We start from the raw sequence: 13,224 nt of genomic DNA, 5'->3' as shown, positions 1-13,224 counted from the left end.
CACTGTAGCAACATGGCAGCCTGACATGTCTGTGTACTAGGATTAGATGGGTAGAGTTGTATATATAGCTTCCCACTACAACTTAGTAAAGAGAGCGAATTCAATTTTGCCATCTCCTTTGTAGAGCTCCGGCCAACACTGGTGCTTGTACTATGCGTGTGTGCTCTGTTCTCTCTTCCTTCTTCTACCTCTAGCCATAGTGTGGTCGGCAATGCAGGTGAGTGGTCGGATCACCCGTGCCGAAGTCTAGGGGCCAACAAGTGGTATTAAAGTCGTACAAGCGCCATCGCCGAACTAACCACTAGTGATGATGGATGGTTTGGAGATGGGCAATAGCAGCGGCGCTGCTGTGGCTGCCCAGCCATGATAGGAGGTCGTTGTGCGCACAGTGTAGGAGGTCAGCGGCACCAGTTGGCCGATGCTGACTCGCACCAACTATGGTGAGTGGGCGGTGACCATGAAGGTCAAGCTTAGAGCCCGACATCTCTGGAATGTTGTAGATAAGGGCACCAACAACGAAGAAGATGATATATCAGCATTGGAGGCTATCGTCGTAGCTGTGCCATCGGAGCACAGGGAGCCATTGGGGGCAAAGAGCTCTACTAAGGGGGCGTGGGAGGCCATTGCGGCGATGCGCGTCAGTTTTGACCACGTAAAGAAGGCGACAGCCTAGCTGCTGAAGTAGAAGTATGCCAACCTCAAGTTCAAGGATGGTGAATCGGTGGAGGACTTCTTCCTCCACCTCCAGACGCTCATTAGCAGGCTGAGGAGCCACGGCATCACCATCGACAAAAAAGAGACAGTCTCTAAGTATCTCCACTTCGTGCTGGTAAAGTACATCTAGATCGCTCTTTCCATAGAGATGTGCTGGACTTGTCCACCCTCACCATTAAGGATGTGACTGGTTGGTTGTGGGCAGTGGACGAGCGCCTAGAGCAAGCGACAGCAATGACAGACAGCGACAAGCTGCTGCTGACAAAGGAGGAGTGGGCTGCCTGGAGGAAGAAGTCTAGGGAAGCCTCCTTCAGCCGCGGTGGCGATGGCAAGCGCCGTGGCAGGGCTTCTTCAGAGAAGAAGAAGAAGAAGGTCGACCCTGCCGACACTATGGGAAGATGGGCCATTGGGCAAAGGAGTGCCCAAATCACAAGCAGGAGAAGAAGGCTGAGGCTCATCTAGCGTAGGCTGATGATGATGATGATGAGGCCACTCTCCTAATAGCAACGTTCTACGCACACTATGGGAAGATGGGCCATTGGGCAAAGGAGTGCCCAAATCACAAGCAGGAGAAGAAGGCTGAGGCTCATCTAGCGTAGGCTGATGATGATGATGATGAGGCCACTCTCCTAATAGCAACGTTCTACGCACTACACGACATTGAGGCCAAGGAGAAGGGAGAGGGGATGGTAGTGAAAGGGCCTAGGAAGGCTCTGAAGGCTGTCTACCTCGGCGAACCATGCACCCAAGTCCACCTCAGACATGTGGGTGGTGGATAGGAGCGGCGGCGGTACCTAGACTTTGGCACCAGCAACCACATGATGGGCTCCAAGGAAGCCTTCTCCAAGTTCGACGGCAACATGATCAGCACAGTGAAGTTTGGTGATGGATCAAGGGTGGTGATTCGAGGGTGCAGCACCATCATCTTCAGGTGCTAAAACAGTGAGCACCGTGCGCTAATGGATGTGTATTACATCCCACAGCTGTGCTCAAGCATCATCAGTGTGGATGCGAGGTACTGATCGAGAGCGGGATCCTAAGGATTTGGGATCAGGAGCGGCGTCTTCTCGCGAAGGTAAAACACTCATGTAATCGATTGTACCTGCTCAACTTGAAGGTGGAGCAGCTGGTGTGCCTGGTAGCATGGCACACTAAGGAGCCATGGTTGTGGCATGCCCGATTCAGCCATCTCAGCTTCGACATGCTTGGTCGACTGGAGAAGATGGTCCGAGGGCTGCCCCACATCAAGCACGCAAGTGAGCTATGTGATAGCTACCTAGTCGAAAAGTAGAGGAGGCTACCATTCCCAAAGGCGACCAAGTATCGCATGGTGGATGCTCTCGAGCTTGTCCACAGCGATCTCTGTGGGCCAATCACACCAGCCACAAACAGTGATCGATAGTACTTCCTCCTGCTCGTGGATGATTATAGTCACTACATGTGGCTGCAACTCCTGATGAGCAAGGATGAGGCGGTGGTGGCGATCAAGAAGTTCAAGGCATGCACAGAGGTGGAGAGCGGCAAGAGGCTATGCGTGTTGTGGACTGATCGGGGCAACGAATTCACTTCGGTGGAGTTCGCTACATACTGCGTGGATTAGGATGTGGTGCGACACCACACCATGCCATACTCGCCACAGTAGAAAAGCATGGTGGAGCGGCAAAACCAGACAGTGGTCGGCATGACTCAATCCATGCTGAAGGCCAAGGGCATGCCGGCAAGGTTCTAGGGCGAGGCAGTGACCACGGCGGTGTTCATCCTCAACCACGCACCCACCAAGGACTTGAAGGGCAAGACATCGTTCGAGGCTTGGCATGGACACAAGCCGAATGTGTCCTTCTTCAGGACATTTGGCTGCGTCAGCCATGTGAGGAACACCAAGCCTTACCTCAGTAAGCTCAAAGACAGGAGCACACCGATGGTGCTCCTGGGCTACATAGAAGGTACCAAGGTATACCAGCTCTATGACCCATGCAGAGGCAAGGTGCTTGTCTCACGTGATGTCGTGTTCGACGAAAAGGTGGCCTGGGACTAGGACAGTCCGGGCACGAGGGAAGCTAGCGGGTTCACCAGCACCTTCATCATCGAGCACTTGGTCATCCACGGTGGTGGAGATGCTAGAGAGGTGCCGACCACTCCAGCAATAGAGCCGAGCACTCCTAGGGTAGTGCCGAGCACTCCGGGTGGGGTGCCGAGCACTCTAGGATTGGTGCCAAGTGGGCCTACAGTGGTGCCGACCACTCTAGGGCAGGTGCTGAATGCTCTCGTAGCAGAACCGAGAGGTCTTATGGTTGTGCAGACCACTCCTACTGTGGTGCCAACCACTCCAGGTGTGGTGATGAGCGGTCCAGGAGTAGTGCCGAGCACTGCAGCCGGGGTGCCAAGCACTACAAGTGCAGTGCCGACCACTCTGATGGAACAGGAAACTCCATTGACGCCAATCGAGCTCGCCTCACCTCCAAGCGACATCACAGAGTTCGTGGATGCTTTCCACGACGGTGAGGAGGTGTGGTTCCGCAGGATGGATGACATCGTCGACGGCACAGGGCCCTTAGGCCTGGTGGGTTGGTTGCTCAATAACCCAGAGCTGCTTCTCATCAGCACAGAGGAACCACCCACGTTTGTGCTGGCCGAGCATGATGTAAATTGGTGACGGGCGATGCTGGAGGAGATGAAGGCGATCGAGGAAAACAAGACTTGGGAGCTCATCGATCCACCTCTAGGATGTCGTCCGATCAACCTAAAATAGGTGTACAAGGTCAAGTGGGATGAGAACGGTGCCATTGCTAAGCATAAGGTGCATCTCATCGCTCGAGGCTTTGTCTAGCGCGAGGGTATCAACTTCGAGGAAGTCTTTGCGCTGGTAGCACACATGGAGTCTGTCCGACTGCTTCTGACTTTGGCAACAGCGAAGGACTGGTGTGTCCATCATCTAGACGTAAAATCAGCCTTCCTCAACGATGAGCTAGCGGAGACGGTCTTCGTTAGGCAACCTCTGGGTTTCGCCATCAAGGAAGCAGAGCACAGGGGTGCTTCGACTACGCAAGGCGCTCTACGGGCTATGGCAGGCCCAGCGAGCATGGAACGCCAAGCTTGACACCACGCTGGGTGAGCTTGGGTTCATGCGATGCACAACCGAGCACGCACTCTACACGCGGCGACGGGGAAGGAGGAGCTCATCGTCGGCATGTATGTGAATGATTTGATCTCACCGATGCGCGTATGGAGGACATCGACAGCTTCAAGCGCGAGATGGCGGCTCGTTTTTCAATGAGCGATCTCGGTGCGCTCTCCTACTACCTCGGCATCGAGGTGAGATAGGGGAAGGAGGCGCTCACGCTGGGTCAGAGCGCGTACGCCTCGAAGCTGTTGGAGTAGAGCGGCATGGCTGAGTGCAAGCCATGCGTGACTCCGATGGAGGAGCGGCTGAAGCTGACGAAGGCCAGTTTTGCGGCGAAGGTAGATGCAACACTCTACTGGAGCATCGGCGGCGGTCTACGCTACCTAGTCCATACGAGGCCGGACATTGCGTTCGTCGTGGGCTATGTTAGCCGCTTCATGGAGGATCCTCAAGATGATCACTGGGCTGCAGTGAAGCGGCTGATATGCTACGTTAGAGGGATGGTGGATCATAGGATCGTCTTCCCCAAGACCGATGGAAGTAGGCTGCAGCTCACTGTGTTTAGTGATGCAGACATGGCGGAGGACATCGACGGACGGCGAAGCACCTCTAGCGTGCTCGACTTCCTTGGGTCGGCTCCAATCTCATGGTTGTCGCTGAAACAGAAGGTGGTGGCGCCGTCCACGTGCTAGGCAGAGTACGTGACGACGGCCACAACGGCGTGCCAAGCTGTATGGCTGCGCCGGCTGCTGGGCGAGCTGACTGATGTGGAAGCTCACCCACCAGCACTGATGGTGGACAACCAGCCCGTCATCGCCCTCGTGAAAAATCTGGTTCTCCATGACCGGAGCAAGCACATCAACGTCAAATTCTACTTCCTCAGGGACTGTGTCGATGGAGGACAAATCGTCATCGAGTTCGTCGAAACTGGTCGGCAAATCACGGACGTCCTCACCAAGCCACTCGGCCGTCTTTGGTTCACGGAGTTGAAGGAAATGATCGGCATGATGGAGGTTCTAGGGTTAGCAGCAGGATTATGGGAAGAATTGTTAAATAATCTACTGCTCCCCTGTATGAACGCATGGCAGGGACAGGCGCCAAAAGGCTCCCTGCTGTTGAACTGTAGCTACTGCAGGGACAGACGCCGAAAGGCTCTCCTACGGCACTGTAGACACAGCAGGGGCAGGCGCCAAAGTCAGCCCTGCTATCACATCTAGCCACCGTAGCAACATGGCAGCCTGACATGTCTGGGTCCTAGAATTAGATGGGTAGAGTTGTATATATAGCTTCCCACTGCAACTTAGTAAAGAGAGCGAGTTTAGTTTTGTCATCTCCTCTGCAGAGCTCCAGTTAACGCTGGTGCTTGTGTTGTGTGTGTGCTTTGTTATCTCTTCCTTCTTCTACCTCTAGCCATAGTGGCCCCGTTCGGCTGGCTGAATTTTGGCTAAAAAATATTGTTTTGGCAAAATTATTATGAAAGAAAAATACTGTTCCAGCTGAAAAAAGAAGCCAAACAAACCGGCTTCTGGGTAGACCGAACGGGGGCCAGTGTGTGGCCGGTAACGCAGGTGAGTGGTCGGCTCACTTGTGCCGAAGTCCAGGGGCCAACAATGGTATCTTCAAATGGCTATGGGAACGCAGACTGAGCACGAGGAACATTCTGAAAAGGAAAAATATGGCGCTAGACTCATATGACTGTGTACTCTGCAATGAAAATGTTGAAGAGACAGTTGAGCACTTGTTCCTTCATTGCAGTTTTGCCAATCAGTGCTGGCACTTTCTAAACCTCGATATCCCTGATAACTCCAATGTTCTGGAAGCTGTGGTTCATCTCAGAAACATACTCCAATCTCAGTTTTTCATGACAGTGGTAATTCTAATGAGTTGGACTATTTGGTCGGCAAGAAATGATCTAATCTTCAAAGGAATCCCTCCAAATTTGGGAAGCTCCAGAAGTCTATTCTGCAAGGAACTTATGCTGTTGACGCATAGTCAAGTCCTCGCTTTCAGCAAATTTTGATCAATGGGTGCTAAGTCTGGTGTAATTGTTGAAGTGCTTTTTTTTTTGTCTTCTTTGTTTCTTGAGCTCTGCTGTCTGGCTGTAATGACTGCTTTGTAACTTCTTTTTGTACTTCTTATTTTTAATGCATTTTTGTAGGGGTTTTTTGCCCCTCCAGTTCTTTAAAAAAAAATGGACCAAATTAGCTTCGCTTCTCGACCATGGATGGACCTCTCGACCTGTATTGCTTCTAGCTTTTCATCACCTGCTGACTGGACCATGACTAGTCCCGCTATTTGGACCTGACCAACTTGCGCAGAAACTCCTTCACCTGCAGCGCCAAAAAACAAACAGTAGACGGGATCAGCCCACGTCGGTGACAGTTCAGTTACATGTCATGAAAAGCACAACTACAACGTAGAAAAGAGGGGGTCCAAGTCGAGCTTTTCTCGAAAGCAACAGGGAGCACTTGGGCCTTTGGGGCCATGCGTACATGGCCTGTGCCTAACTCCTTTTTTTTTTTTTTTTTTTGCTACAACTGCAGCACCAACCGTGACTTTTCGATGCAGGATTTCTGCTGGTTTTTTCTCACATTTTCCAGAGCACAACGGTACTGAGCCGAAATAGGTAGTCTGTGCACTGTTACTAGTAGCAGTGGGTAGTGGTGCTACCTCAGAAGGTTCACGCAAGGAGTAGGATGCGCTGGTCTCCTTTGGAATCTTGCTCACAAGGATTCCGATCCCTTGCCCCATGCTGCGCAGCACCTGTTCAGTTCGACGACAATGACAAAAGCATCACTATTTTTGCCTTCCCCAATAGCGTCAGAACGAAGCCACATATGAAAATGTTTTAGCTTAGATTGTTGTTGAGAGACATCTCATAATATCATGGTTAATTTTACATTACAAGATTCAAATAAAACACTTTGGAATATAGGAACTATTGGTGGAGGACTCCGTCTAAATATATGAATTGTTTGCCAGAGTTATAAGTCTGAGACCCATATCATCAATCAACATACGAAACGGCACTTAGTATATGTTACTGGAGAATTTTACCTTGAACGCGTCCTCGTCGGTGCGATCGTCTCCGATGTATATCGGGAAGACATTTTTACTGTCAGCGAAACCTTCAGAAAACCATGACAGGCAACTTATTAGCACCTCATCAGCAGTGAGCAATTTCATGGCTCCAGAATCCAAATCCGAAGGCACAATCGATTTGATGAAAAGAGCAAAGACATGCACTCACTCACCGAGAGACTCAAGCAAGAATTGTAGGGCGTTGCCCTTGTCCCACTTGATGGACGGCCGGATCTCCAAGACCTTCCTGCCCTTGGTGAGCCGGAGGTCCGGGTACTCCTTGAGCACCGACCGGACCTGCTCCTCCAGAGCGCGCCATTTCTGCCCAGTTACACATGTCAGTCATACACACATACACAGCAGTGCAAGATGACTGCAGGTTGCTGGTTGCCCATGAAAACCGTCCGTGCTCACAGAGATCCTCACCTCCTCCTGGACGCAGCGGAAGTGGACGGAGAGGCAGAACTTGTTATTCTCCACCGTCGCGCCAGGGATCGGCGCCGTCCTCGCCGTCAGCGTGCGGTACACCTGCAGGAAATTGCAGGGAAAACACAAGGATGTCATGCTGCCGAACTGACGCCTGTTGCTTGTCGAACGACACTGATGACGGTGCGATGCAGTGAAGCAGGAAAACGTGTGAGGAGAAACTCCACCAGAGTTTCTTGCCAGTTCAGTAGTAAATTACCTCGTCAATGACCGGCAGGAACGCGCTCGCTGGTTGGCACAGAACAGCTTCGGCCTGCATTCCCAAGTCAACAAAAATAAGTTTATGTAACACAAAGAAACCATTTTTTCTGTCAGAAACGACTGTCGTTTTCCTGAGAGGTGTTGGTACAGTTTGTGCAGGGTGAAGACTGAAGAGACAAGGATGTGAGGTGGGGGTAGCTGACCTTTGCCTTCGTGTGCTTGGACTGTGCCGTGGGCCCCTTGATGTCCATGCCGTGGCTCCCGGCGTAGTACAGCTCGGCCAACTTCACGAAGTTGAACACCTAGATATCGCACCACAACACAACAGACCCATGAGCGCAGCACTGAATGTCTGAATAACTGAAAGCCACAACGGAAAAGCATAACGGGCATGCAGTCGGGCACTGCACGGAAGAAAGGTTTCTGCTCCTGCTCGGCACATCTGCCTGCCTGTGCCGCCTATGCAAGTGAAGTGAGAGCACTAACTAGGTTCACAGTAGCAGGAGGATGGAACGCATGTGGACGGCAAGATCAAAATCACAATTCACAAAGTTTGCGAGGCCCCAGCAAAGACCGAGGTAAAACTGCAAAAGGCGATCGATTGGGCAAATTGGAATGTACCTTGTCTCTACACCTCCCGCTCACGATGGCCGTCGGGAAGTGCTCGGCCACGCCTCTCACCGCGTCTCGCATCTGCGGCGTGCCACAGAAATAAGCAAAAAAGCGTCAGGTAACTAGCTAGGCCCGTGCGTGCGTTCGCCGGAGCAGAGCATGCCCGGCTGCTGCTCCGGCGCCAGTCCGCTTTCACGCAATGAAAACTAACAGAAACAGAAAATGATATTGCCTGACCTCCTCAGACATGACGGCGCTGTTGGGGTCCTTGACGATTGGCGACAGCGTGCCGTCGTAGTCGAGGAACATCACGATCTGCTTCCCCTTTGCGGCGGCCAGCACCGACTCGAACTCGGCCAATGCCGACGGGTGCTTCTCCTGCGTACGCGAGTCAGGTCAAGTCAGGTCGGGCGGCGACGAGCGAACAGAACGTAGGCACAGCAAGCGAGGCATATGATCGAATGGCAGACGTACCATCCAGTCGTCGAAGTCCGCGTGGCGCGGCACGAGTTCCGGCCAGGACCCCGCGGCAACGCCTGCGGCGCCGGGGTCCGTGGCCTGACGCGCCGCCGCGGCCACCCTGCATCCGCCGCGCGCCATCTGCGGCGGATACGACATGAAACGGCGGCCGGGCTGCGCCGCCGCCGGCGCGGACGTGAAGGCGGCGGCGATCGCGTCGTCCGCGGCGAAGGCGGTGTGCTTCGTCATTGCGCGCGCAAGGTCGAGAAACCACCGGGCAATCAGGACGCGGACAAGGAAAGAAGCAGCGAGACGCACGCTGGAGGCGGATCGGAGAAGGAAAGGAGGCGACGGCACGGGTGGAAGGATGGATGGCTGGATCGGAGAAACAGAAGACGCGGGGGGGCTTGGTTGGCTGGCTGGCTTGGGGTTTCCGGCGGTGCGGAGAGGGGCTATATATAGATCATGCATCGTGGCCGGCGGGGTGTTCTGGGGGGCGCTCGTGCATCGTGCTCGTAAGGGACACCGGTTTTGTAACAGTGGCAGCGGTGTCTTTGCATTGGTCGACAAACTAGCCGAAATCACCGCGCAATTAAGGCGGCCGCACGTAATAATAGCCAGACAAATATATGCTTGCTTTGTTTATGGAACATTAATTCCTATGGGAGGGATCAAGGTGTCATAGCATCGACTGTATTTGCTATGTAACTTCAGGGCTCGTGAGTGCGATCGTATTTGATACTACGTACGTAGTTGTACTAAATTATAGCAAGATTGCGACGTTGAAAGCGATGTATACTGGTGCGAGATTTTTTTTTCTATGATTGTAACTGCCTCCGTCTATATAAGATTGTTGATCCTTTCTTTTCTGTGAGATTAATTCAATAATAGTATATTTTCTCTTTTTATTAGTATATATTGGACAATAACTGTGATTATTGCGTAGCCGTACACGTACTTGTACTAAATAATACTAATAGCAAGGTTGCGACGTTGAAAGCCATGTACTAGTGCGAGGATTTTTCTATGATTGTAACTGCCTCCGTCTACATTCAGTCTGTAATGATTTTCTCTCTCTTTTTCAGTTTTTATTTATTATTATTATATAAAAAGTGTAATTATGTAGCCTTCAACACCGCTGGTTTTATTTCTGTGTACATGTAAATTTACTGATGTGATATACCATTGTCAGCGATAGGACCTGATGATGATTCAAATTGCTTATTTTTAAAAAAAAAATCAGGATGTGTCTTAAACTTAACTTTTAAGGATTTCTACATCAAACTATTCCTGAAATCGATTGTCTAGTACTTCTTCCTTTGTAAATTATAAATCTGTTTAGCTTTTTAGGTACATCGTTTTTTATATGAACTTAGATACGGGTTATGTCTAGATACAGAGTAGAATTATGTACCTATAAAAGCCAAAATAGCTTAAAATTTGAAACTAAAGTAGTACATGATATGCATGCCTGTTAATTTTCTCTGTGTGGTTTCATGCCTGATTTCCACGGTAGCTTTGATCAGTAATGACTTCCCCATCCCCTGCCGGGTCTCCTCTATTTCTACAACTACCGCCCGCTGGAAATATGGATCTATGGGTCGGGCATGCTGAAGGCTGCTAGCCTATATTTGCTCGACAATCTTATCGATCACTTAACAGCCATGGTAACTGAGAGTTCAGCGTGGGGGCGACAAATACTGCATTAGGCCAGTTTCAATGGGGATTTTATAGAGTTTTATGGGCATTAAATATGCTGACATGGCACTGTCTTGATGAAGAGAGAGAAGATAAAAGTTTTATGGGAGTAGAGAGAGTTTCATGGGGATGAAACTCTTCTGCACTGTTTTCAAAATATGGGTGTGTTGGAAACTGGGAGATGAAACCCCCACTGAGACTGGCCTTATGTGTACCTAGTTACATCATTCGAAAAAAAAAATCATAATACAGTTAAGTACGTGTTTTCCGTCAGGCATACATGGACAGAATCCAATGTATATGCTGCGACTTGCTAATAAACTTAGAAATAAGCTGACAGAATGCCCACTTGTAAACAAGGTTCAGAATAATGTATTAGGGTGGGATAATGTCAAACACACGTTTATTCTAGCGTTATGCCCAAGGTTTCATATGCATATAGTAGTATATTACACACATCGTGTCGTTTTCTCTCAGACGAACTCTATGGCCTCGAATCTTAGCTGTAGCGGTCGGTAGACAACATGTATATATATGTATAATGTACTGTATATATACAGCGAAGTTTGTCACGCATCGACGACGTACGCCTCGTGTACTGTAATAGTGACTGCAATTGCAAAGAATCTCTGTCAGTTTCAGCTTGCATTGGGACCATAGATAGCTACTAGCTCTTTGCTCCCATTTGCACTGGTTTGAGCATGGGCCTTGTTTAGTTGTCAAACTTTGAATGTGCAAAGTTGGCAAAATGTACTGTAGCGTTACTGTAGCATTTCGTTTGCATTTGTTAATAATTGTCCAATCGTTGATTAATTAGGCTCAAAATATTCGTCTCGCAAAGTACAATCAAACTGTGTAATTAGTTTTTAATTTCATCTACTTTTAGTATTTCATGCATGTACCGCAAATTTGATGTGACGGAGAATCTTCTTTTTACGTAGTGCCAATGTTGAGAGTTTGGAAGGAACTAATCAAGGCCATGGTCAAATAAATGCACGCATGTCCAGAGATTGCGCCAAAACTTTTGACTCTGGAGATCCAGGTTATTCCTCCACGGGGCATGCAGCATGGCTTGCTCCAAAATTAATCCATGTGCAAGCATGTGAATGTGATCAAGTTGAAGCAAGTGTATTGCGCGCGTCATCACGTACGTAAATGGGAGTTAGGCCACCCCAAACGCTGACACGCTGTAATGTATAGTAGTCCCAGCTGCCACGGAAGCACTCAAGGTCCAGATCGGGAGTAGTGGTGGTTCCGCAGAGCAGCCTGCAGGAGCACATACAGCTTGGTCCGACGAAATGCAGAAGCACTAGCCGTGGCTTGCGTTGTGAAATACAGACCGGTGGTTTGAGTAGAATCTTGTCAGGGCATAGTCTATTTTGAGCATAAAAGCTGAAGCAAATTGTCCGCTAAAAATACAGACTCGTGGGACCGTAAAAGAGTGGAAGTGTTAGCCTGCGTTAGGAACTTGATAGCCTTAAGTTTTCAATATCTAACATGGCAGCAACTTTTATCCGAGATCATCTTTTTGTTAGGCCTTATTTAGTTGGCAAAAAAATTTGAAAAATGATACTGTAGCACTTTCGTTGTTATTTGACAATTAGTATCCAATCATAGTCTTAGGCTTAAAAGATTTGTCTCGTGAATTTCGTCTAAACTGTGTAATTAGTTTTATTTTTTATTTATATTTAATGCTTCATATATGCGTCTAAAGATTCGATATGATGGAAAATTTTGAAAAATTTTACAAAATTTTAGAAACTAAACAGGCACTTAGCCCGCATTGGGCATGCTCTGCTGACTCTGACACTCTTTTTGCACCTTGACGACCTCGGAAGTCAAAGTCTGCCGACTATGACACTCTTAATTTCTTGACTCTGGCTGCTAGCCGGCCGGGGGTCCCCACGCGCTTAAATAAATTGGCGCCGCAGTTGTGTAGAAATTTAACGGCGTGTTCAGTTGGCTGGTTCGTATCGTTGTTGGTTTATAAAGAAGTACTGTTGATTGGTTTGTGTGAGAAAAAAATATTATTTTAACTGAAAATTTACGATCATCTACGACAAACCATAACCAAACGAACAGGTTGTTACTATCCCAATTTTTCGGGCTTTGTCACCTTAATTTTTGTCTCTTGTGATTTTAACTCGATAATTCCCTGACACAATATCTGCTAGGCGCTAGCTGGGGTTATTTGCTAGGGCTGTGTTTAGTTGGGTGAAATTTAGAAATTTGGTTACTGCAGCACTTTCGTTTTTATTTAGAAATTAGTATTCAATCATAGACTAATTAGGTTTAAAACGTTCGTCTCGCGATTTTCATTCAAACTGTACAATTAGTTTTTTTCGTCTACATTTAATGCTCTATACACGTATCACAAAATTCGATGTAATGGCTATTATATCACTTTTAGGGAAAAGTTTTTAAACTAAACGAGGCCCATACTGAAAAATGATTCGACCTGCCGTTTTTTACACGACGAGACGAGACCTCGAGAAAAAAAACAAAGCGTGGGCCCTCAGCGACTTGGACCGCACGAAGCTGGTATCTAGCAATGTAAGCAATGCAAGTTCAAAGATGGCTTTGTTGGATCTCGAGTAATAACGCTCTGGTCTACTCACTCAATCCCTAAATAACTATCTAAATAACTATCGTTGTTGGCATATGGACCCTAAGTTTGACTTAATTTATAGAAAATATGTATAATATTTGTATCTTCAAATAAATTTATTAAAAAACTAGATTTGAAGATCTTTCCAAAAATGCTAATTATGTACCATAAATATTAATATATTTTAATATATATTTAGTTAAAGTTGTTTTTCGAAAAACAAAAACGACAGATATTTAAGGAC

The 13,224-nt window shown here is 48.6% G+C and overlaps 1 protein-coding gene across 1 annotated transcript; it reads right to left on the bottom strand.

The window, feature by feature from the left end:
• Positions 1-5,449: 5,449 nt before the first annotated feature.
• On the bottom strand, positions 5,450-9,152 carry LOC136542640 (trehalose 6-phosphate phosphatase RA3-like). Its single transcript, XM_066535165.1, has 10 exons — positions 8,690-9,152; positions 8,453-8,593; positions 8,225-8,296; positions 7,807-7,905; positions 7,602-7,655; positions 7,343-7,444; positions 7,090-7,237; positions 6,893-6,963; positions 6,506-6,598; positions 5,450-6,165 (listed from the first exon to the last, which is right to left on the bottom strand). Exons 1-10 carry the CDS (start codon positions 9,143-9,145, stop codon positions 6,127-6,129), a joined length of 1,275 nt encoding a protein of 424 aa, XP_066391262.1. The 5' UTR covers positions 9,146-9,152; the 3' UTR covers positions 5,450-6,126.
• Between the last annotated feature and the right edge of the window lie 4,072 nt (positions 9,153-13,224).

The sequence above is a fragment of the Miscanthus floridulus genome, chromosome 3 (assembly GCF_019320115.1).
Source record: "Miscanthus floridulus cultivar M001 chromosome 3, ASM1932011v1, whole genome shotgun sequence".
Lineage (NCBI taxonomy): Eukaryota > Viridiplantae > Streptophyta > Magnoliopsida > Poales > Poaceae > Miscanthus > Miscanthus floridulus.
This window is presented reverse-complemented; position numbering and strand designations above follow the sequence as displayed.

Excerpts from the sequence above, each read along its gene's own strand:
- LOC136542640 (XM_066535165.1), bottom strand. The coding sequence starts at position 9,145 with ATGCATGATCTATATATAGCCCCTCTCCGCACCGCCGGAAACCCCAAG. Across the intron at positions 6,599-6,892 it reads CCGACGAGGACGCGTTCAAG|GTGCTGCGCAGCATGGGGCA; the intron begins GTAAAATTCTCC and ends CGAACTGAACAG. Across the intron at positions 6,166-6,505 it reads CCTTGCGTGAACCTTCTGAG|GTGAAGGAGTTTCTGCGCAA; the intron begins GTAGCACCACTA and ends TTGGCGCTGCAG.